At 36.4% G+C, this 27,280-nt stretch overlaps 1 protein-coding gene across 13 annotated transcripts in view; it reads left to right on the top strand.

Annotated features, from left to right (window-relative positions):
* LOC112456997 (CUGBP Elav-like family member 2) overlaps positions 1-27,280 on the top strand; it is a 334,288-nt gene that overhangs the window by 119,629 nt on the left and 187,379 nt on the right. Inside the window, exons 1-2 of one of the 13 annotated variants that reach the window (XM_025019835.1) lie at positions 7,527-7,706; positions 8,858-9,030. The exons of the other annotated variants lie outside the window; for them this stretch is intronic. Coding sequence (XP_024875603.1) covers positions 8,891-9,030 — 140 coding nt within the window. The 5' untranslated portion in view covers positions 7,527-7,706; positions 8,858-8,890. Of the gene's footprint in view, positions 1-7,526; positions 7,707-8,857; positions 9,031-27,280 lie in introns of those variants that run through there. 13 annotated transcript variants of the gene reach the window in all.

Genomic DNA, 27,280 nt, shown 5'->3' with positions numbered 1-27,280 from the left:
TTCTCATGTATCATTAATAATACGTTTCAAACCTGCATTTTACAAATTAAATATATTTATTTACTTTAAATTTGTATTCCTTATTACGTTGTTTATTTTATTGATAAATATATTAATATAAATTATGCAACTTTGCGAGAATTCACTAATGATTCCCAATCATTGCGAAAACGATCGTAACAATATATTTCCAAAATGCTTCGGAAAATGGCGTGATACCGCCATATTTTGCGAGCCCAATCGATACCATATTACTGCCTTTAGCAGCGCGGCTGCCGTCTTCAAGTTAAACATCTCCGTCGGGCGGGAAGTTTCCGCGCTTCGGCAGATAAAATCCTTTAAGAGATGTAGAAAAAGGTCGACGCAAACGAAGAGAGCGAGGCTATGAGAGGATTTCACTTGAAGAAGAGAGTAGTGAGCGAGCGAAAACATTTGAATAGAAGCGTCCTGGATACTCGTTCCCTCGTACTTCCCGGTATCAACGAAGAGAGTGGCCGGATCCCCAGCCGTCTAGTGGTGGGAAAAGGAGGGGGAATTAAAGAGAACGGGGAAGGGAGGAGAGATATTGAAACTTTAATTGCGTGTACTTCGGACCCCTACCTGGTCGATCCCATCGTATCGGCAATCGGACGTTTACGATCGCGATCCAAACCGGCCGAGGGGAGTCTTTAATCGATAAGATCTGACACCAAAGAAACGCGCGGGGATAGCTGAAAGAGACTGTAGACAACCCGAAGCGTTCGATCGAATTCAATGAAGAGCGAAAAGAGACGGACGGAGCGCAGGGTCGGGGGGAATCGCGGTGGTGTCCGGACGGGTTTGGAGCGGAATAGAAAGAACGGGAGTCAGAATTATGCAGATACCGGATATCCGATATAAGTAGTCGGGTATTCTTCTCCGGGCCGGTCCTTTAGCCAATAGACATCTGGGATTTCCTGAATTGAATGTAAATTACCTTTTGCTCCGTTCGCGAAACGGATCTATCGTTAAGCTCCTGCAAATAAGGGGGCACCCGCCGTCCTCTATCGCTTCCTCAGTTCCTCCTCCTGCTCCCCGTAGTCTTCCCTTTCATTTTTTTTTCTTCGCAGCAGTAAGAACGCGAATTGCTCGTCGGCGAAGTAAGGAAGGCAGCGGCCGCGTCGACAAAGAGAAAGAGATGGCGGGAAAGACCTACTTGGCGAGAGCAGAAAAACGGAGGAAAATCCCCGACCTCTGCGCCAGCAGTTTCCTTCGTCACGTCGAACGTGCCGACGACCTGCCGGCGCGGCGCGGCGGGTAGATGGGCGGCGGGTGGCGTACATTAATTTTCCTACGTTGCGGCAGCAGTGGAATCGAATTTGTGCGGCATTGTCCGGTAATCGGATTTACTTAATGCACGAAACGACGCGTGATTAAACGGCCGCGCGTGATACCCGCGGAGCTGCGGCGTAATGACCTGATCGTGCCTAATTGCAAGCGCAACAAGATGCGAAAATATTTTGGTACACTTGTGCGCTGTGGGGATGCGAAGTATAATAAATGAAAGCTTCCATAGCTAGGGAGATAAAATGATTTGGAATGCGCTTTAAGCAAAGCTGGTTTATTCCGATTTCCTTTACGCTCTTTTGTTCATATTATAATCTTATCCTACTGCATTTTAGATAGAGCTTTCAAGAATTTGTATTTAATTAGTAAAACAGAGATGTGACTAATTAAAAAAATTTTCAAGAGTTATTAAAAATGTCAGGGTTTAATTATATTTTTATTTTACAGAAATTGGTTCCGGAATCAATCTCTAAATTCTTCCATACAATTTTTATGCTTCGTTTTATCGACGAATCAAAAATCCGAGAAACATTCTAGCGTTACATTGTTTGCGTCGTAGCCGATCGTTCATGAGTAACGTACGCAAATCGATCGATCATCGTTGCCGAGAAGAGCAGTCTCGCGCACGCCGCGCGTTTATGCAACGAGCAAATTAATTGGTCTACACCCCCCGCCGACCGCTATCACTCGCATTTACATAAGCGCGCGCGCTCGAGTTCGCGCGCGCTCGCGTTTTCTGCGTCAATTTCGTTATTACTTGAGTGCCCGGCACCCGGCACGGTTCGGCCAACCTCCGCAATTTCACACCAACCTTCGGGCCGAGCCGAGCCGAGCCGCCCTATCGAAAAGACCGGACCGCTTCAGACGAGGCGTTAGTAATGTGTGCGAGCGCGATGAAATGCAAACAGGCGCAATATTATTCATTGTTCGCCCCGGCTTTACACGTACCGGGCTTTGCCGGTGCACGGCAGGCTCGGAATGACGCCAGGGACGGATTCTATTTGCTTTACGACTGAAAAACGTCCACGTCGTAATTAATCAAATGCATTTGCTCGGCGCGTATCTGGTTCTTTTTTCACATTTATACCCCGCGCGAAATATCCGCGTTCCACTGCCCGCTTGTGCAAACATCAAGTCCTGGATCACTCGCACTCGCTTTCAGTCGATGCTACGTATTTGCAACATTTACGAAAGGGTATATTGTGTACAGTTTTACAATGTTCCTCGCCAGGTATATTGACATTTGCCTTCGTGTCATACGCATAACGAAACATTGCGCACGTGTTTCAAGAAGTATTAAAATATCAATTCTTTATGGTATTGTGATTTTAATATATTTCTAAATATCATATTATTTTTCCTATCTTAGACTTTCTAAAATTTTTATCGTGACAAAATGAAAATTTGCGATACGATTGTGTAAACTGAAATATTGATCAAATGATTAAAGCAAAGTAATAATTTAGATATAGAATATACGTAACATATAAATTATTATCGGACATTCAACCAAATTTAGCGTTAATAATAAATAGTGTTAATAATCATAAACATAGACAAACAACATATTAATAAAAAAATTCATGAAATGAAACACGTAAAAGTGTCCAAAATATCGAATTCAGAAGCTTCGCTATCCCGCTTGAGGCCCTGTTAAATTATTTGCTAACTCTGTCATAATTACGAAACAGCTCACCGCAGTTCTATAATAAGCTTAAATTTGCGTGTTACCGCGTTCGAAATGACGAACCACGTCTGGTTTTACTATTCTATCGATCGGCGAAATTTATCGAAATGTGTCTGGTTCCTTCACATTGCTTTTCGTTCGCTTTACGTTTCGCAATGATGCACGATAGCGAAATGTCGATAGTCCTAGATGCTTCCTAGAAGCCCTTAAATATTAAAACAACGATCGAATGCCATCGATACTCAAGGACCCATTGCATTATTCCAAAGACAACAATTGAATCGTGCTGTAATTATGTAAACGTTCACCATAGTCGAATGTGAAGTCTAAGTTCGCGTGTCACCGCGTCCGAAATGATTACTATTCTATGATTTCATTCATTATACAATAAATCATTGCTTCTATATTCTGGGGGAATGCGCGTTGCATACGACAGCGCATAAGCACAATAAATAATTAGCTAGCGAATTTGCTGAAAATTTACGGTCTATCTAACTTTGTTGCGGTTTCCGGCGCATGCGAACGGCGAGTAGAAACACAACATCAATCAAAAAGACGCGACCGAGTTATTCACATTCTTCATGTATCTTTTTCAATGCATAAAATTTCACTTTTAAACAAGTGTACTAATACACACATCACATCACGCACCTGTGCAAATTGTAGGATCATTGTAAATCATATTCACGAGAAGTATAGTTTCCTGGTTTACATTTTATGATTATACATATCTATACTATAAGAAGAATAAATGTTTCGTTTATTATTCCTTGAATACCTATATCTTTAACTTTTCCGACAAAAAATAACAATACAGAAAAATAATGAATTGATAAACAACTCAATCATCGCAGTTTAAAATAAAAAATTACATGATATTATAATACTTTGAAAAAAAAAATTGTTTTACTTCTTCGATAATTATTTCACTAACAATTCTTTGTTTCTCTCTGGATTATAACTTCCATTGCAATACGGAAAGAAAATTCTATTCGCTAGTAGCACTAAACGGAGTTGGCACAACCCAATGTTAATGGATCGCGTTTTTCTTTTTCTAATAAAAGCGTATCGCGTCTGCGAAACTTTTTCTCGAGCCAATTTTACGTTCGCCCTTTGGCGACGTAGGTTCCTTTGTAACAAGTTGACTCGCGACAGGCGCGACGGTGGACAGGAAAATAGTCGACCGAGCGAAAAAAACGCGAGAGCGAGAAAAGTGGTGAAGGAAGTGAGGTGCTCGCTACCCAAAGCTACAATTCTAAATTAGCTTGGCTAGGGCAGCTTGTGTACAGCCGAGGGATTCTCGATAAACTTGCGTTTAAAAAGGCGGATTTTCGTCACTGCATGCAGCATCCCACGTACCTGCAACCGGTACGTGCGTGGCTTATTACATATTCTTTTTAATTTTTGAATTGTTCCTCATCAATAGTTTTTTCTCATTGTCATCAATAAGAACTTTGCCGATCAAAAGTAGAGAAATGTAATGTTAAATACTTAAATACGATCAATACATTTTAATGTTCTCTTCCGTGGTGTTATATTTTATTAAATATAATAGAACTGTAATATTATCATATTATGGAATCAGTTACTTAAAACATTAAATGGAATTGTTAGATTATCAAAATTCAATAAAACGTAAAACCTTTCTAAAAATTCTATTTTGTTATATTGTTTGATACATATTATTTAACGAGTAATTAACACCCAAATATCACTGATATAATATTTAAATAAGAGATAAAATTGCCCCCAATTATCAATAATTTGTTTAACTTTGGATATTAATATTGACTGATTTGATTGTTCCTATGGCTGGTTTAATTACAAAAGCATATAATTTTAATGAGGAGGGGTTCTTTTATGTTACGTTATGTCGTTTTATTTACAAGTAATCTAATTAAAGAAACTGCTACAGTCCGCCCGGTGGAAAACCGAGTTTGAGGCGGGCATACGTCCACTCCAAACATGACGTCTCATTTTATGTAATGAAAACGCCCTATCCTTATTCCGCTTTCAAGCACTGTCGCGGCAACTTTCCCGAAGAAGAAGTTAAGAAGTCAAGTGCGCCACGTAATACCTAAAAACTGAAGCGATGCAAGGAGGATGTCGTACTACGTACGTCGAGACCCAGTTCGCCCATGAAGCGGAGAGCTGTACGTCAGTTAAGAAAAAAAAATGAAAAGAAGACTGCGTACTTTGGTCGCCTGTGGTTCTGCCCTCTTGCTCTTTAAACCCTCGAAAGTTTATTCCCGCACCGTTGCATGTTGAAGTACCGAACTGCGGAAATTACTCGTAGCAAGATGAGGAGGCACAAGTTACGCGAGGTGGATGGTGTCAATATGTTTTGGCTATTCACGCGAGAATATTAATTATACCTTCTAAATATCCCTTAGCAATTTATTATATTATATTAATTAATCTCTTTCCGTGTATCTTTCTTGCAGAACGATTTTTTTTTATGTAAATAACTCCCATTGTCGATTGAATATATAATCTACATTATTTCAAATATCTTAAAATACATCTTGTGTAATGTATACGCCGTGGAAAAATTTACATGCACCTTTTATGCAGATTATAGTACATTGTTGCCCTTTGCCTTTTTCATAGCTCGTGAATTAAATTCCTTCGTTCTTTTCTTCTTTACTTTATTTGAATTCTCGCATTTTTCCCTGCTTCTTTTAGATACGGTACGTAAGTAAACGCGCTCCTTTCTAGCATAATTTGAAGTCAATACGTAATTTTTTACGATTAAATTTTCTATCTTCGATATTAGAACGTCATAAAATATTATACCCGAGAATGGCAATAACAAAACTGTCAAAGATACAAAAAATTGTAATTTCAATGTTGGTCAACATCGTGATAAATATCTTTCGGTCTGAGATCAAAAGTACTTCTTGACAGAGATGGAATAAGGTATTGAAGAAATATATGCCTATGGCGTCAAAGCCGAAACTATATTCGGAATGAAATATGACGCAGACGGTCGACAGTGCCGGTGGAGAGAGATTATGTGTCCGTAGAAAAACTGACTCTCCTCCACCGGTAAATAAGATCCTCCGCGTTCTGCCACTTGCTCTTCAGTCCTTGAATCCAATCCCCGGACCCTCCTTTCGCGCTTCCATCTCCTCCAAGGAACGAGCCGGAGAGACGTTGCTTACTTCGCGAAGGTGGAAAGCGCTTTTTTTGTGCCTCTTAAGCTCGGGCTACACTTTTCTCGCCTCGGTGCTCCGAACGGAATATCAGTTTACGCGCGAAACCTTCTCAACGCTTCTTCTTCTTCTCCCTGCAGCTTCCACCTTTGTAGTAGAATATGGCCGCCCACTCGTGCCGATCTTTTAAAGATTCTTCCACCATGTTCGTGCAACGCGAGGGCATATCCGATATCGTTGCCAATAAAAACTGCGAGTGTTTCAGTTTCACTTTTGCGCGCTCTTCGCTAAATTATGCGTAAGAAGGGAGGCGCCTACGATAGTTTGATACAATAAAAGTATCGATATTTTGCTCTCAATATTAATTATTTCTAAGTTCTTTATTAAAATAACGACAAATATTGTCATTCTTAGATTTGAATTATTCATTTTGATATTCTGTCAATTATTTCGATCAAAGTCATGCGGCACATGCTCATGCAATAATGTTTCCAATGTTATATATATTATAAAGAAAATTTGTGAACTTTATTAATTGATAAATTGCGTACTACGAGAGAAATTTTTATATCAATCTGACGAAATACAAAAAATGTACTTTTTACGGCCATTCTAAATTTGTACTGCAATCTGTACTTTAATACTGCAAATTTTATTATGGTTTTATACTATTTTTATTGTTCTCAATTTAACTTATATCTGCGTGTAAAATACTTAATAAAAAGAAGATATTTCTTAAATTTCACAAGTATCACTGGTAATGTATAATAAAACATACATAAATCGCATAAATATTATAAATTCACTAATTAATTGAAAGATATTCACAAAGATTTAAAATCTTACACGTACTGTAGCATTGAGTATGAATTTATAATTTATAATTTACGAAAATCTTTGTATAAAAATGTAATGCTCTTCAACAATTACCAATTTTTTTCTGTCTTGAATACGAATTTTATTTAGAGTTAATTGTCTAGTCTTCAATTTATATGTACAATGATATTATAAGAAAATTATATTATTTATAGCGAAGTACGTAAAAGTAATATAATATATAGTAAGATAGTAAGATTATAAAAATAGATAATTAAAAATCAAATACAAGTCCTCGGATATGAAATCCTAACGTTTCCAAATCGTATGTTTAATTTTTCCGCGATACTTTACTTATCGACACAACAGAAGCAAAGATTTGGACATCCTATGTAATATTGGAGAGTTATTTACGACAACGATGAATTTCTTCCCAAGAACGCTCGAGACATTTTCGTTTATGTTTACGTACACGATCTACCTGGCAATAGATAACAATATCGCGCCACGACCTTAGTTTGCGGACATATCCAAACCAGTCCGCAGTTGAACTCGTGCTGCGGGCCGGTACGCAGACTTTTCAAGCAACTTGTGCCTCAGTCCTCGTCACGTCTGTCCTTTGTACATCGTCATCGATTTCTCAAGCATCGTTCGATAGTCTCAAGTTCCATTTCCGAAGTTTGGCTAACTCCGAGTGTTTGTGTGTGCTGGACGATTTAGACCGTATAGGAGTATTCTCTTTGGTAAGTAGGCGAAAAAGCAAACTTTCATATTCGAGAACGTTCGGGTGATTAGAATTTTCTTAAAGCGAATCCCTTGCACGTTTAGTATTAATTCTTAATACCTTGTATTATATACTGAAAAAAAATGTTCTGCTGCATTTTAGTAAATTAGTTTGCATACAACTGTGACTCCATTTATTAAAATAAAGAAAATTTTCCTTTTTATTAGTATATTTTTTTCTCAGTAAATACACACATGTACACTAATAAAAAGGAAAATTTTCTTAATTCTAGTAAATAAAGTCACAGTTGTATGCAAACTAATATTTACTAAAATGCAGAACATTTTTTTTCACTGTGTATTATGTAATTATGTATTATGATAAAAAATTTGACCGTTTAGAGATAAAATATTATTTCCACACAAAATTGCGTCTTTTTGAAACATAATATATTGCATCTAATATCTAAAAGTAACATTACGCTCAGTCTATAATGCGTATATAATTAAATTATTATAAAAATTATTTATTATGGAAAATATTTCTTGTTACGTATATAGTTATATAATGTTACAAACTGAATTCTTTTTAATTGAAATATTTTGTTCCTAAAAAGTTATTAGCAATGACTTGCAAAATGAATTAACTTTAGACAATTTCAATTTTTAGTTTTAACTTTAAATCTCTTAAAATATTATCATGATTACATTAAATCTATGTTTCATATTAATCTTTCAACGGACTCTTCTTATCTCTTATATTATTTTAATCGATTTTATTTAACATTTTATGCCGTTAACCAAGGGAGAAAGAAATTTGTGCAATATGATTGAGCCGTTTGAAGCCGATTGAACCTATATTAATATTCGAATAACGAAGTTCTCTGTTAATAGTATTAATACAGCGTATTGTTTTAATTATTGATCGTGCAAGGGTCCTTTGCGTCGGACCGTGATCTCCGTCGATATCGCGTCGAGTGCGTTCATTCAAGTTAATTAAACGTAACAGGACACTCTTCGTCTCCGATGAGGTTCACCAGTTAATAAAATTTGAATTTCAAATTCCGTCGTCGCGAGTTGCCGGCGAAACGAGCAGCGTCGAACGGCAGCGGTTATCGGTGCCGCTCACATAAAATGTTTGGAGATTTTTTTTTTGTTATATCGATTGCAGCACACATTGTCTAATTCGGAGAAGGAACGATCAATGTTCGAGCCTTGTTATCAAATGTGGAGCGCAATATTGAATGCAACAGACTCGGAAATTATGCTCGATTATAAGTTGTTTGCTAGTGGAATAATGCAGTTGGATCAGAACAACAATAGCAACGTGCAGCATCCAGATTGGTAAGAGAGATCACTTATATTTTCAAATATACGGCAGGATAATGACAGAAATATATATGTATAATGGATGTATTGATAAGAAGATGCTATGCGCTTCGATCTTTATTTGATTCAACTAAATTTATCGAATTTTAATTAACATTGGCTGCAATCTTGTGAAGAGATTATTGCTTTATATATGTATATATTTGCACATCAAATTGTTATTGAATTCTACAATTTTAATTGAAAAAAATCAAAGTAGTATCGTGAAACATATAGATCGATAAATAAAAAACTTATTATTTTGTGTCCTTCACGTATTGATTTTTATTTTATGATTGGGTCTTGATATTCCAATTTTTATTTATTTTAATTTCAATTCAAACTACACGTTTCTCCTAACGAAAATGATTTAGTACAATAGCTTGTATAATTTTCATTACTCTTGCCATTGTTTAATTAAAATGTAGCCTTAGTTGAATTTAATAATTGAAACAAACAATTGTTCCAAAACAATCAGCTTCGCGTAGGAGACAGAGAGATATAGAGTTGTTTATTTTTTCTAGAAAAAACGATACATTGACAAAAAATGGTGCTGATAGAACCGTCTTATTTACAACGTTTAAAAATTGTCTTGTGTGCATGATAGGTCTTTTGAATCATTCTTATAAAATTATTACTTCTTGAAAATTAATCTTTAACTGCTTAAATAAATACATGAATAATGAGAAACAATGATTAATTTAAAATACAAGTAATTAAAAATTAATGTAATGCTTTTAATTAATGTATTTCAAAATTTCTTCGATAGAGGATATATTTTTTCTTTTATAAAGTATATTTTATCAGAAAGTAACTATGGGATAAAAGACTTAATGCAAAACTGCATCAATAAACGAGATAATTAATAATTAATAACGAAGACAGTCTCGCTTAAGTTTCTTGCTCTTACTGAGTTCGTTTGAGAGAATCGATTATAAAGGCAACTTTCGCGCTCAGCTTTTTTTCCCTGCGCTCAGCTCTTTTTAATTGGTTGCCCGCCTAGCATCGTGGCCCTTTAGCCAATTAGTACATTACAAAAAATGCTATGGTATCTTTCCGTCGAAATTTTTTCAATGCAAATTTTTAATCGACTTGCTTTTCGCATTTGCATATATATTGTGGGTATTTGCGTAATATTGGAACAAAAATGTTCCCTGTGTTTATGTATATGTATTTTTTATCATTTCTCTTTTATATATTTGTTATTAATTAAATAAAAATACAATAAAAACAAACGCTTTTGTGTTTTAGATTAAAAGCGTTTCCATTTTTTACTTTGTTTCATTTTGATAAAAAATCTTTGACTTTTATTTTACATCCAATGTAAACGAAACACCTTATCGAAAACAATGCGAATAAAACTGACAACAGTTTAATTATTTATTTTATAGAAATTTAATAGATTTTTTAAATTAATTATTTAATTAATGTTTTAAATACAGCATTTTATTCGTGACATATAATTTAAACCTATTATAAGGATATTATTTACTAAAAGCGGGATTGGTTTTGAAATATGTTTATTTAATTCTTAATGTGCTTCAGATTTTATAGATATTGTATATATTCTCCTATATCCGTTTTCATATGTGTCATTATTAAACTGTCAATACTATGACAGATATTTTGGTGATGGAATAGATCTTCCTTTGAAGAAATATGCGAGTAAGAAATATGCGTGTAACGTCGGTTGTCGTTAAGTGTTCCGTCCTTTTTTTGTGAACACTTCTGGTGAAGGAGAAGTCGTGAGCAAGAGTCGTTAAGGAGTTTCGCACCATCAAGTTTTGGTCGACTTTTGTTGTCTCTCTCTATTCCGTCATTCTGTTCTCGTCTCTTTTCTTCTCTAAAGCTCGCTTACATTAACGAATTTGCGACAGTAGCAGACATTAACTTGCAAGGCTGCAGGCACCTATCAGTTTGATTATTTTTCAGTCAAAACTACGAAATGTTGTTTAAAAGACAATAAAAGAGAATAGAAATGGGACAGAGTAAAATATAGAGATAAAAGAGAGTAGAAATAAAATAGAAAAATATAGAGCTCACCAAAATAGAAATGTGACAAAGAATTTTTTTTGTAAATTATTAATAACCGTAACCGCAAAGTTTTTTTCTTGGATGTAACAACTATCTAAATTAAAAAAGTGTTGTATCACACACATATTCACATTTTGATTTTTTTTTTTTTTTAATTACATTTATTAGTATCTTATTAATTTAAATTTCAACTATGATAATGACTATTAAAGATTGCTTTCAAATTTTTACTCTTTGCTTACATTATCTGTTACAATTTTTTAATATTCTTTAATTTTCGTTATTTTTTTAAAGATTTAACTAAAATTTGCTAAACAAAGATTACTCGAAAATTGACCGAAATTGAAATTGAAATGAAATTTGACCGAAATTGAATTGAAATTAACTGAAGGAAATTGCGTTGTATGGCCTACGATATGCCTTGTATAGCCGTTGATTATCAGTGTTGAGTATCTATGTAATTCAGGACTCTAATATTCGATAATTATCTGGTATCCGGATATGCCACTATACATATGGTGTCGCAAGATTTTATTTCCCATTAGTTAGCCCGGAGCGCCGACAATGTTTCTGCTTCAGACATAAGCGTTCGCGCATTTAATCGGTTAATTATCAAGAACGCGTGGTTCTCCCCCCTCTCCCTCCCCTCTTTCGCTCTTATGCCACGTTAACGAAGTTGTCGTCACCGCGATGAACTCGAGGGCAGACCCACAATATCAGTTTGGTTATCTCCTGTTTAACGCCATTGTGTCGCGGCGGGTAAAGGGTGATAACGAATCAGCGCCTATATGCCGGTGAGAACGTGAGGGTAGTGAAGTCGGTGGAGGATCGTTCCGGGGACAGTGGGATCGGAATAGAGAGGGGAAAAACGGGACAATAGTGCTTGGGGCACTGTGAAGATCCAGTAATTGAATTACACTCCGATAACCGCTTATCGCGAGCGTTCTCCCCCCCCCCCTCTCGCGAGTTTGCAGGGGCAAAATAACTTTCGCTTATTGCGCGGCTCGATCGCCCATCCATTTCTGGCAGAGCTGTATCGACGAAATTTGCAATGTTGCATTTTCTTCGAAAATATCAATGAAATAAAATTGTAACTAAATCTGTAGAAAGCTTTTGTTTATACGTGCAAAATACGAAATAACAATGTAAATTAATATTCTAAGCTCGACGATAAACTCATAACGTAATGAATTTAAAAGGCATTTAATTACTAGTTTATAAAAATGATATGACGACTGTTAGTAAATTCAATCTTTTAAAATTATGTAAAGTTAAAAGTTTAAGATATTAATAAAAATTTCAAGAATCTTATAGTATACTCTTTTTTCTTATGGTATTAATATTATCGTATTAAAAAATAAACTGTTATTTTAATCTGTAAAATAAATAATCACTTAATAATGAAATACATTTTTAAAGCAATGACGATATGAGAGAAATCCATGACTTCCTTTCCGGTTTTCTTCTCCCCTTTTCTATTCTCCTTTTTTCTTCATCGGGCCGAACCACTGGGTGGATGGCTCGCAAAATAATTAGTTCGCTTACGAATCCCTTCGGTATATTGGCAGACAGAGGGAGGAAATTAAATTCGTGCCCCTCGTATAATCCATGCTCGTGCCGGATCGACTCGTTCCTTTGATTCCTTTGATTCGGTCGCTCTTCCACGATTAATTATCGGCGATAAACGCACCGTCGTGTACTATAACCGTACGGTGTCTTTTGCAACATATGACCGCGTCCTCGCGCACGGAATGTCTAATGAAGCTTTTTGCATCGCTATCTTCCATTCCGATGATGAAATCGTAGAAAGGAATTGCGAAATGGAATTATCAAAAGCTTATGGTTCTGTAGATAATGAAAATCCGCTATTCAGTCCGTGAGTAATTTTCCGATAACGTGCATTTTCCGTTACTTCTTTGTATATATAATTCTTCGTATAATAATTTAAAGTGGTTTATCTAATATGTTATAAAAAATTTATAAACGTAAATGAGATGTAATGTGTAAAATTTGCATTACGTTCATAATAAATTGCGAATAATTACATATTTTATATTAACGCTGATTTAAAAAATTATATATTATTATTAGTAATTGTATAAAATTATGTAATAATATTAAATAAATACATGTATGTAAAAAATAAATGTGGCCTGCAAGAGTGAATATTAAAAAAATAAGAAGACAAATAATGTTCTGAACAAACATTCGAACAATCAGTTTCATATTTGTTTAAATACACTGTATATAAAATTATGTCTCTTTTAATTTTATAAAAACGTGTCATTTAAATATCTGATGCAATTAAGCAACAGCCGGAAGGAACAGAAGAGCAACGTGAGGATATGAATGTCCGACTAATCCCGTGCGGATGAAGCCGGTGGTTATATCCGTCGACTTCAGCCTTCGACGATAATGCGACGCTTAAATTATCGCCGAGTTATATACTCAGCAAGGAACATTTTGCAACCAACCAAGCTCGAAACACTAACCGCGTGGCAAATTCACCCTAAGCGTCGCGCATACATTTGGGGTAGTCCGGAGGACCGAGAGGGGTTAGCGAAACGGCTGATTCAGGAATAATTTTCAGCTATCTCGAATGAGCACGCCAGCAATGGCGTTCCTTAATTCGAGACATTTTTTTGTTTTGTTTGATTGCGCGCGGTGTATCAATTACGGGATAATTACTTCAAAGCGTATCTAACACTAATTGGATATCCACGCGTTGCGAAAGTATTCAAGCTACCGCTGAAATTGATTCTATGTGCTCGCATTACGGAATCGGAACTATTAACATCTCGATAGAATGAAAGAACAGGAAAAAATTGAGCAACAAATATCCTGCTTTAAAAAAAGCAAGAAGAGATTTGCTGCCAGAAATTATAATACAATCTATAACTACATAATATATTTAATAAAATTGTATATAGGTATATCTATATATCGCATTTATTAATTACTTTTTGACGACGGCATCTTTAAAAAATATGAAATATTTTTGTTATAAAAAGCTTAGATGTATTATTTAATATTGATGAACAAAAATAATGTAATATTCTTTTTAATCCAATTTAGCGCCGGAAAAAGTAACGTATTTTAAATTCAAAACATAAAAGCACGTTACAAAACATAAAAAAAATAATAAAATTATAAATTAGCAAAATACAAAATTATGTATTTTAATTTGACAATTTAGAAATTTTGCTTCTTTGATTTTTATAATATTCAAATAAATATTTAAAGCAATTTATTCCATATAGCGTAACAAAAGGCTAATATTTTAATGCACATTTCTAAAATTATTCGCATAATGATGTCATAATCAGAGACATCGTAATCAGTTCTGCGCACGGAAACGAATTCTCGAATATGATCGCCAAACTTTCTTGCCGACGGGGATTAAGACGCTCTAAGATGCCTTAATGGCCATCAAAGTCCGTCGCGAGGAAGCGAACGACATCGTCATACCGAAGTACCGAGAGAACGACGAGCTCTCTTAATTAGGGAAACGGAAACGCGAGGGAGAGGTGTCTTACAGCGGTTAGATGAGACGGGAACAGCTCAAAGAGAATTCCCTACGTAAGCTGTCCCCGCCTTACGTCGCATTTATCTCTTTGGAACAGTCATCGAACTGTTTCTTAGTGGGTCACCACAGTTTATTATCAATTAGATGTGTGTGTGTGTGTGTGTGTGTATGTGTGTGGCGTGTGTATGTAAAAACTTATATATATAGGTCTTATTTCTTTATCATTTATATTTAGATATTATGTATATTGTAACAATCAGCTAATACTTCATTATTTACAGCTAATTTTAATACGCGGATTTTTTAATTCTATGTATTATACACATGTTGTACAGAAATTTTCTTAACTTTTTTATATTTTATATATAAGAAGCAGATAATTTTAACATAAATGTAATACTTATTTCTACCAATGTTTTAACTATTCAAATTTTAATTTGTAAATTTTGAATTTTAGACAACACAGGTAATCGAAAATAGCTGCTCGCGTGTTTATTTTCTTAATATCCATTTCTCTGAAATACGCTAATATAATTAGTAATAATAATAATAATAGTTATTTTTTACCGGGATTATAATTAGAAACATAATAAATAAATATTTGTCATTTATTTTGTAAAACGTTAAATATGTTGTGGTCGAGTTAATACCGGTGTTCGACATTCGGCACTTATTTTTTGTTGTGTATACAAGGTATCACGATATTATTTGCAAGACTCGAGGTCGACAGGCATGTGTCGTTATTTTTCGGCATCTCGAGATGTGACCGCATCAATACCAGAAGGAAATGTGATATTTCCTATATAATAACGAGCCCGAGCGATTAATATCTAATTAATAATAAGAGTATCGAAGTGACTGTTTATCCGAACAGATATTTTGCGTAATTCATTCGTTTAAAGTAAAAACAGAAATCGAGGAAGGAAATGATAAATTATTCATTCATGATATTTACGGATAATAATTACTTCTCTAGTGATGCTTGAATTTAAATATATCTTGCACCTCGTTTTAAATTCCTCATCAGTTTAAATGCAATTTACCTACCATTTTTTATTTTGTCAGTCGCGCTTCTTGTTATATCGATTGCAATTTTTTGAACCAATTTTTTTTAATTTTACTATTGTCCGTTATACAAATTAAGAAAATAATTCTTTACTTATTATTATTTCTATTATTCCACTTATATTATTATTATTTTTGCTATTACTTTTGCATCTTAAGATTTAACTTATTTTATAAACGGAGCGGTACTTAAGCGGTACTTTACCGTTAATTTCCGTATCCGTAATCCGTTCTACCGATTAATCCAATAAATTTCAAATTTCATTATTGCAAAAAATATCCTGTAGTCGTAAGCCCGAAGTTAGTCGATTTAATTAACTAAGAGTAGCGGAGTCGGCAACTGACCGTAGAGACAGATCGAACAGCGATGCGCAAATTCGAGCTCAACAGAAATTCTGCTCCAATTACTGATCGGTAATTGGACGCCGCTAGGCATATCACGTCTGCGAGTTACTTCCCCGCGATTATCGAATCTTCGACCGGCATGTGATCGGGTTGTGAATTGCATCATTATTTCTTTATGTATGAAATAAGAACTCATAATAGAAATTTTACTCTATCTTAGTCAATATTGTCGATATTGTCGATGTAATGAGTAAAATCGATAACACCTGAGTCAATAACGCTTGATAATAGCTTGATAATAGATTACTTGATAAGAATAATTAATTAGGAACAATAACATGTCTATTAATATAAAAGATTACATTAGATTAATTCGTAATTTAAAACGCAGTTTGAAAATATAAAATAAGATCTTTAATTTGATAACTTATAAATAACATTGCGATAAGATACTCTTATCAATTAAATATTTAATTACTTCACATTATAAATTCTTTCTAACTTTGAATTTTGAACCGTATTTTCGTTCATTGTTATCATTGACTCAGCTATTACAATAAGATACCGCATTTTACTTTAAAGTTTAAACCACGCAATTGTCTCGTCCGAACTTCGCTTATTCTGCTTCAAAGGCGAAAAGGTAGCTCGTTAGGATATGTTAAATTGTACTACCACAAATAATAAGAAATTCATGTTTATTCATCAGCAACTTTGTCAAGCGAAGTAAACAACCGTTCGATACTCAAGTGTACCGCATAATGCACTCTTTCTGCCTGTCTCTTCGTTTAGATCTTTTTATTTTCTCCCTGTCTATCTTTTTCATCTTTTTGCTTCGCAATTAGATCACCGATGAGCTTCACACACAACTGTAGATTTTCCTTCTCGTCCCTGCGCAATTAACGGAACTTTTAAGGTAGATTATTTGCAAGCTTCTCAATTTGCGGGGTTGCGATTCGATGGAAGGGAGTAACGAACGTAGCGGGATAGGGGAGATAGAGAGATGACTTATATACATCTCATAAAACCATCGACCGTGGCGAAATTATTTTGCGAGAAAATATTCCCTTTACATGCCCGACGTGGCGAGACGCGCGAAACGAATTAGACATATCCACGTGGCGTGGCGTCCGACGTGGGGCGCAACAGGGGTCGGGGCTACCAGACGAGCCGAGTATCTCTTCTCATTGGAGTGTTGTTTGCAAGAGCATACCACGTACGTGTCCTTCCAACCGCTCACGGAGCTTTTCCTTGTTTTTCGGTGTCAGAGCGGCTGCCACTCCCGAGAACGAAGGCATCGCGCTGGCATGTATGAGAAGGTTGAAGCGCTATATGACGCTAAAGCTTCCGCGGTGCAAGTGTAGCCCCCCGTATGTGCGGGCGTAAATGTAGATACAACGAGTAATTGTACATATGTATAGGTGTAAGAGAAAGTTTCAGTGAAAATGTGGTAGAAGGTGCGGGGAAACGTTATACACATGACTCGGAGATACTACTATAGAAACGTATAATCGTAGTGGTATGTTCGTTGCAGACGTAAAGCGTAGATGTAAAGCTTATTTTCTCTAGTAGATATGGAGAAAACTTGAAGTATGAGATAGTATGTACAAGCCATGCCGGTATGACGTGAAGATATCGCTACAGATATGAATAGATAAATGCAAGATGCAAGTGTAGACGTGACGTACAAATGTGTACATATACGTGGGATAGTAACTTCTGATATATACGTGATATTACATTTAAGTTTAAATGTAGATGTGAGAGAGTGTGTGTGTGTGTGTGCAGGTCGAGGCGAGAATGGACGTGGTCCACAAAGTAGAGGTCGAAAAACTTTTGTATGCAGCACTCGTATCAGAGGACACTACACGTGACTGGCCTAACTGCTCGAGGGTCTGAACCGTGTGCGATCATCTGTGTCGTGTTCCCGTCCGCCGCTAGGATGGTAAAATCGATAAGCGTTTTCGATTTTTGACGTTCCGCGAGCTCGCGGGTCAATGCTCTTCGTGATCCGCTCGGAAGATTAGTCTTTTCACGATATCCGCCTGAACTTATTCCATCAACATTCGCTCAAGTCGCCCTGATGGTAGTTTCCTAGTTTCGTCTCGACGTTTTTAAACTCGTAACTAGATGATCAAATTTCTCGCGTGTCGAGATGTACGGTTATATAATGATCGGCTTGGATCGTGTTATTCCGATGATTGCAAGCCCAATTAATCGATTTTAGAACATGCTAAAGTAGTATTTCATACGGTATGAAATCGTTATAACAAATATGTAAATTGATATATTATTGAAATGAACTCTTAATCGTTTTACGATTATATGTAAAAAGTAACAAAAATGCCAAGTTCTAAATTAGATTTCGGTCTCTCAAACATATTTGAAAAATTAGGTATCTCATAGACTGAAAGTATCACTAGTTCATATTTTTATATCCTTTCATAGGTAATTGGTTTTCTTTTGAGCTATTTTGAATTATTTTGTTAATTAAATTATACGTCTATTATTATTCTACGAATGTGATTAAATTAAACTCGGCTACATTTATTGAACGTAGGAAAAAGGGAGAAGAATGAACGATGAAAATACATTTGCCAGAATATACCTATATATATATATACACGGTAGAAGAATCGCGGAGCTTTAGTGTATCGCGTAGCAGTCCGTACTATATTTTTCTTTATTAACACAAGACGCCTCTTTAAACTGAAAACAATTATGCAAATTCAACCCTTTTACCTTCTGAGTTTCCGACCCGCTGTCACATTCACTCCCGTCACCGATGAGACGCTTTAGAATAGTAGAATGTGCTCGCATCGCGAGCGTGAAGGGTTGCACGGCGGTGCAAAAGAGGGGTGTCGCGACAGGTATAAAAAAATGACCGTGCCGCTCAAAAGAGAGAGCCCCAGCTGTCATTTTCACCGGTGCGCCGCGCAACAACCGTGAAACGGCGAAATTTTCCAAATTCGACCTCTCGCCGATTATTTCTCACCCTTCGTCTCGCTATGACGCTTCCAGAGTTTTTCCCGAAGGGAGAAGGGTCGGGGAGCGGAGAGGCTTTCGCGGTCCGTTCTCGGTTAATTTCCTGCGGCTAATGAAAGAACATACGCGTCCCACGCCAAAACACACGCAGTCGTCCGTCCTCGTATCCAGCGTATTTGAACAGCCCCTGGATTAAGTAACTTTGACAATATTGAGGAGGAAGGGACGCACGCTGCTTAGCCCCGAGCGATTTTTCTTAATTATTGGGCGAGATGCACGCAGAATTTCAATGGCTCTTCTACTCCACACTCTACACTCAATCAATATACCCAAGAAACTTGATCTAATTTGTTTCAAAAACACGCGCAATATCTTCGCAGCTGTGATAGATTTATATAGCATAGTCTTTTGTATAAATCGCAAGTTTATATGTAATAGTTTTTTATCCAAAGTGTAATAAATAATTTCTAAGTAATTAATTAACTTATTTATAAGAGTCATAAAGATTGCAAGAAAAAAAGATTAGAAAGTGAAATTTTGGACAAATATAAGTATAAGGATGCTATTATGCTAACACTATTGAACGATCGTTTTAATTGATGGAATATATTTACTCCATCATGTTTGGATAGATTCTGTAATATTTCCAATCTCGAATACGCAAAGTCTTTTACGATATACAAAATGAGATCGGGGTATCTGACTATTATATATAAACATATGTGTACATATGTTACACGATTTTCACAGCTGCGCAAGATATTACATACTTAAAGTTTTCGATGAAGTTCGAAGATAGTTAAGGACCGGGGACATCGAACCCTCTAATATCGGTGTACATAGCCGCAAGCGATACGAATCTCGATGTAACGGGTAACGAAATCGCGTTTCCGCGCTGACGAACCAAAATAAACTCGGAAATTATCTTCTCTTACGGAGCAATTTACTGAAATCTTTAATGAAGCGACCAAAAGAAGATCTATTAGGATTAATTATAAATTTTGCAGTAGCCATATCCGAATTGAATTAACGAATTAAAGTATTAATCTTTTTAAAATTGTATTAATAACAAAAAGTGGATATATTATTTTATAATTTCGTTATTCAAAGCGCTATTTCCTATTTATGAAACAATGCTTTTATTCCTCTAAGAAATTGAAGACAAAAAGCACAAGAAGATAAGAACATAAAGCAAGTACATGTTATCTTCTGATTAGATATTATTTTCGTTATTGAGTTTGATTATTGAGAAGATGGTAGATTTGCTAAAGTTTTCTCAAATAAAGATTGGAAAATAATACTTTTGTTTTGGGTTTGTTGTTAGATTCTCCTCATAATTTGCACAGTTTGTGTTTAAACTGTCAACAATCACATATTTTACTTTAATGGACTTTATGGATTTACTACGAAAATAATTCTAAATTTCTTAAATATATATAATGTTTCCGCAATTACATGATTGGTTTATTTTTATTTTAACAGAAACAATTTTGAGGATTTATTCTTTTTTTACATTAGACATTGCAGTTTATTAGATACGAGTATATGGTTGCAATAAAAGAATTAGAGATATTAAATTAAATTTATAGTCACTTAATTTTACAAGTTTAGCCAAAATTTTGGAAGCCTAGATTTAAAAAATGTCCATTTCTGTGCTACCTATATCCGGTGAAATTGGGCAAATATATCATCGTGATGGATCGTTTGCTCACAATCAGTTGTTTTCGATCTTTGTTATAATGCATTCAAGATCCTGCGTCTTTAATCTTCAATTACTCACGTCTACAAAGTAAAATAGTGGAATTCACAGTCCTTTCTCGGCTCGGCATTGTCTACTTGTCGCGAATGCGAGTGCTGGCTCTCGCCCGTAAATGAGAAATATACAATCACGCACACATATTGCGCATATATACATGCTCGCAGCTCTAAGAAATTGCGATAGGTACGAGTGCATCCGCGCGCGCACGCGGCTCTCGTGTGAGTCAAAGGGAAAAATGGCTGGGCGAGCAAGAATGGCGACTCACGGGGAGAAAGAAGAAAAATAAGGGATCGAGACCGAAGAACCGTGCGACCTCTCGACGGCGAGAAAAATTTGCGAAATGCAGGTGTCAGCAGTCCTTTTGTGCGCTACGCGTTCTCGCGTCGATTCATTTTCGCGGAGTTGACGAAAGCGCATCGTCGTCGTCGTCGTCGTCATTCTCGCTGTTCCTCAATGAGAAGCAAACTCATCTTCTTCGTTACATGAAGCTCTTTTATTAATGGTCCGAACGGGCGATGGCACTTTCAATGACCGGCCGGTCGATTAATCGGAATTCGATATCGCGCGTGCATAATACGATCGAACTTACGATGCACCGCGGTGTCTGCATCTGCATTCATTCCGACTTGTAGAGTTAACGACCCACTTTCAAACTCATCAACTTTATCTGGCCGGGTAGGGCAAGCATGTAAATTTTATGCGTATAGAACTGGTAAAGAATGTCGTTGTTATTTGCTGACATTTTCTATTTTGGAATACAATGTAACATTTATTATCGTCGATCAGAATAGTATCAATATTGTTCGTGCTATGGGTTAATCGGTATTCGATAACGCGGCCACTTCTGCTTGAATTCTAGTTAATAATATGCACTAACTAAGTATCACGCGAGTTACATAAACGTGACTGGAGGTTATCAGATTGTCTACGACACAGGATGTTGTCAATGATGTAAACTCATTTATAATCATATGAGAACTCAATATTATAATTGTATTTCTTCTGCAGAAACAGTCAATTGAATTCTAGTCAATTGAAGAACCTAGATAAAGTATATTTTGAGTTTTTGAGTAAAGAAATAAATATATATATTGTACATATTTAAAAAAAGTTAATTAATTGATATTACCGATTGTTGGAATATATTTTACGGCAACTCCGCGGATCGTAAAAATATTCCGCTTATAAATTACTTAACGGGACCTTTTCCTTCGCGAGAACCGTGCCTCCGATGAGCCCTCGCGGTTATTAAATTCATTTCTCGGCTTGATTAACGCGGCTCCCGGCAAAAACGGCTAAAATATCGGGACGTTGTATAAAAACGGAGCTCGCGTGGTACTCGCGCGAGTTGCAGTTAATCCTCTTACCCCGTCGGGCAGTTACGGCGGGGTTGGCGTAGCCGGGGTACGCGTAGCTAGCTCGTGCTATATTACGGACTTACACCGTTAAATTGATGGCCGCAGTAGCCGACCACCGCCATAACCGGTGGTCCAAAACCCCAATGTTCGGAATTTACATTGAACAAGTCGAAGAGGAGGCTGGGTAACTGCCCTCGAGTTCCTCGAGGCAGTCACATCGTTTCGTGTGCAGCTCGCGAATTGCCTACGATTTTTATTACCGATTTTTACTTTATTAATTCGGAAATTCTTGTGCTTCCTGCACGTGTCAAATATTTGCAAAGTCTAGCGTATGTTCCTCTCGATAATTAGTTGTCTGGTCCTCTACAACCATTCTACACGTTCCTGATGCATGAATTCACACGTAGGCATTTAATTGACACATTTGGTTAATTAATATCCATGGAGGTATATATGCGTATATAATTCTGACCAAATTCGCTTTACCTCTGATGACAGATCCTTATTGATTGTTACGTCACAATTTATGTAAAATTTTTTTCTTTACATCTTTTTACATCATTTTTCTTTATACCGTTAAAATTCGATTCGAATAGATATTTCAATACAGCGTATATATTTTGCTTTATAATAAATTAATTTAGATAATAAAATAGTTCAAGAAAAAAATCCACAACAAAAAGCAGATATTTATATTGGTTTCTTTCATTAATTTACGTTTCATAACTATACACAACCAATATTAAATATATTATATATATCTTTGCATTTATCTGACTTGTTTAAAAATAGGTCATAAATGAGCTGCTCTTATACTGATGTGATTTTTTAAATTAATGCAATATGTGCATATACAGGCTGTTTGATAATTACCGTGCCACCTCTCGTGGGTAGATAGAGTACGTTAAACTAATAGAAAATTTTTTACTGTTTCACAGCAATAAATAATGAAAAATTAATTAATAAATATTCACGAATTAGCATACTTCCGTGCAATTCGACGACAAGAGACAGCCTAGCGTTTACGATTGTTACGTGCGCGGAGGTTCAGCGTCACGCGTGTCGCTCATGCATAGTTGTTGTTTACAAACCGCTCCTCTCAATGCCTCGCCGCGCGCGTAGCTACCGTAAATGCTATATATAGGCTGTCTGTCTCTTCTTGCCGAATCTCTGACACGCATTAATTCGCAGATCCTTATTAATTTGTCATTATTTATTGCGAAATTCGCAAAACGGTACAGGAGTTTCCTGTTCAGTTTAATTTGCTTTATCTACCCATGAGAGGAAATTATCAGACACTCTGTTATAACAAGAAAATATTTAAAATATTTATCTATAATTCATCCATTCTGTTATAACATAAATCATATTATTATAAAAGCACCTCGTTATTATCTATTTTCAAAAGAAATCAGATAAATATAAGAGAACTTAATTTCTATTAGTTATTAATTTTCTATAAATGAAGCTCTTTAAAGAAGAAATTACGTAAAGTCTATAGAATATTGACGATAAAAGAAGCCCATCGCGCCGGAAGCGCTGCGCAAAATTGCGCGTTCGTCAAATCATTGTCGAATTACCTTCGTTTATCATCTCGGTCGCAGTACGGTCGACAATACTAGTAAGAAAAATGTCTGTACGTGCATGCGTGCGTGTACTTAAGCGCGGGAACGCCGCAGGCGGCGAAGCAATTTCCTGTTACGACCGATCGAGGATAGCCGTCAATGTTGTATAGGGTGTTCAATATCTAACTTGCCAACTTTTTCCTACAAACTGTGATCAATTTAAGAGAGAGAGAGAGAGAGAGAGAAATAGTGTTTTTTAAATAAAACGTATATAATAAAACGCAGTTGCAAATAAGCAAAATGAAAGACATCCCGGGTTAATAAAATTCCCAAGTGTCTTACTTCAATAAAATTTTAAAGCTTGGGCTTGATTTATCAAGATCTTTAATGTTAGAGTTCAGTTGAAAAATTCGAAAATAGATAAGAATTGATCAACATTCTTTCTAAACTGAGAAAAGATTTATCCAAGCTTAATCAGAACGTTTAAGAGAGACCGAGAATGTCACGACAGATATGGGACACCCTGTGTAACACGTTACACACATACATACGCGCGGTGCACGTGGAGGAATCTCGAGCCCCAGGGGTGAAATAGTGGCTGGCAGTAAGCAGCACCGTTCAACCTGCCAGCAGATAAAATTCACTGGGCAGCGATACATCTTCGACAATTACCACGGCAACGAAGAAAATCCGGCAAGTTTCCTCATAAATCCGCGATATTTTTACGCGCGAAACTTTCCGCGACCTATAATATCTGTAAGAGCCCCGTGAAAGCGCAGGACCCTCTCGCCGATTTACGACCCACCCCCGTGCCACCCTCCAACGTATCCTCTAGTCGGCCCATCCTCGTGGTTTCCTCTGGAACTTATCCAGGTGGTCAAGCTTCCAAAAGGTTTAGTAAACTGTCTCTCGGGTATAGTTAACGGCTAACTAGCAAAATTGTCTTAATTAGAAAGTTTTTATCCCGCCGACTTTTTTCCGGATTTATTTTGGACGCGATTAATATTGGAAGATTACGCTATTTCACCCAATTTAAAAAGTATAAAATATTTTAAGAATTTTACTTTCTTTAATATGTAATTGCTTTCTTGAAATTGAAAACGTAGAATAATATTTTCCTAAGGTTTATTTTACGTGAAAATACGTTATATTATATGTATAAGAAACGCGATTTAGATGTATTCTTTGCTGAACGTTTCAACCGAGGTTTCAACATTTTACGGCGCATCTCTTGCATAACTTAAAAATAATAGTCTATCACCGAAATGTTCACTCTTGCCTTATAATTTTTTTACTAGTGTACATATTTCTGGAATTTCTCGTCGAGTGTAACGGTCTATCGCTCTTCATCGCGCTGCTTTTTCGGAAAAAGCGCACGGGAGATAACCAGCTTCGCGGATAACGCGCGAGCAGACCGCAGTCATTAAAATTCACGAGTAAAACGAAAGTTGGCTGAGTCTGAAGCGGCTTAGCTCTCCGCGCCTGGTCGTTTTTAGCGTCAGTTTCTAGCGCGGGATAAGGGAGCGAAGCGGATCGGCTCGAGGCTACGGAACGGTGTGAAAGCGGACCGGCGCGGGCGAGGGGGTCGAAGCGGATGGGGCTGGTTTCGCCCGAGGCGGGTAGAGAGCGAGGTGGATGTATCGTGATTTACGAACAAACTTGCTGAGCACTACGAGCCGTCGGGCGTCTGTTCGATATCAATTTCCTATCCACTTCCCCGCCTCGTTCCTGGCCGCTCCCTTCCTTGTTTCCGCGATCGGTATCGATAGGACAGGTGTAGGAAAAAGAACGCTAAAGTCCTCCTTCCTACCTTAACCTGCCTTTTTGTGTCGCTCGTAGCGACACATTTGCGGAAAAAGCACCGACTCGATAAAGTGTTCTCACTAAATTGACCTGAAAACTAGCAATACGATACATTTATTGTACATTAAACGTAGAAATAAATTATCTATTTTTAATTACATTTTATATATATATTCTTCTATCTTAAATTAAATTATCATTTTTTGTTTTAAACTTATAGATGCAATTTTGGATGTAAACGTTGTAATAGATGTAATAACGTTTGCATCTATATTGCAAGAAATAATTATTTAATTGTTACGTCATAAATACCATATGTTAATATATATTTTTATTAACTAATGATACTCGTAGTTAATAAATAATTAAACTTTATATTTTTTAATTATACAAATTATTTTATTATAAATACAGTTTTTCGTATTTCTATGTATCCATCTAATTAAAATATATAATTATAGGTATATGTTTAATGGTACGAATATTAATTATATATATTTATCGTTATAATTTGAAGCAGTCTTCTTTTCTCTCTCTTTTTCTTTTAATTCTATTCTTTATGTGGTAACACATTTAAGATTAGATGCGTATCCAAGAGCAAGATATAAACGGAACGAATAATTTTACGTGCGACTGTATTTTCCGCAATTGCCTCTAAATATCTCAAACAAAAGCTGCAGTGCTTTTATCTCTCTAGTGGAATATAAAATGGTAGCGACATGACAGAGTAGTGGTCGTTCGTTGACCGTGATTCAAACGAATTCAAGTTACTTAAACCGTACTTTGCGACAAGAAGGGACAAAGTACAGACAACCTCCGGGGAAAACCAGTGTTCCTGTTGCTCGTTTGATGAACGGAACTCCTATTAAATCGGGTCGGGACTCCGAACCTTCAGGAAATTACGTAAAATTGAAAGGACGTCGCGTCTCGTCGTACTCGCCGTCTATCCGGGATCACGTCGATGGGCAATGGCAAATAAAAAAAAGGGGGGGCCGACGAGATCTCTCTCCGATCACGGGCCATTTCGCGACGACTCGAATCACTTAATGATACCGGTGAGAATCGAATTCCTTTGGCGGATACGTGACCGACCCGACCGATGGCCGACGCGACGCCACGAATACGCGGCATCGCCGTATCCTGATGACGCGATGGCATCCCGTTGATGATTAGCACGTGGCCCGAACGCGCGTGTAGGTATACATGGCGCGCGAATGCCCGTGGCTTTAATTAAGGAAACGCGGCGCACCGATTGAAATCAGTGGTACGCTAGTATTAATCTGAAATCGGGTAACGCGACTGAGAAGCGCGTTCAACGGGTTAAACGGTTCAACGTCGAGTTATGCATATATATAATCGGTTTTTATCGGTACCCTCTAGGAAAATTGTCGAGCATTTGATTACCTAATCGTTTGATGCTCATTCACACGAATGCATTTTGTGCTTCTATCAATGACGTTTTGCTTCTGCTACAATAAATAACAATATACGATCAACTATTTATTTTCTGTGTGAGTTACTCAACGCATTAGAGACTATAATAAATTCTCTCCGCTTTTTCTTCTTTAACTGCCAACAATTAAAATTGACGGTATCGCTGTAGCTTAAAAGCGCAGAATAAAAAAGCTAATTCAAAAAGGAGATAATGGTGCTTACTGGGTCATCGGATTAAAGCTTCGCGTTCAGGAATAATCTTGAAAAATGGCTACCTGTTAAATATTCCATTTTTAATTTAACACTTTTAGCCCTGTATAACATAGCAATTTTATTCTTGTTTGCATATTGTTTT

The sequence above is a fragment of the Temnothorax curvispinosus genome, unplaced genomic scaffold, assembly GCF_003070985.1.
Source record: "Temnothorax curvispinosus isolate PA1 unplaced genomic scaffold, ASM307098v1 QBEX01007396.1, whole genome shotgun sequence".
Lineage (NCBI taxonomy): Eukaryota > Metazoa > Arthropoda > Insecta > Hymenoptera > Formicidae > Temnothorax > Temnothorax curvispinosus.
This window is presented reverse-complemented; position numbering and strand designations above follow the sequence as displayed.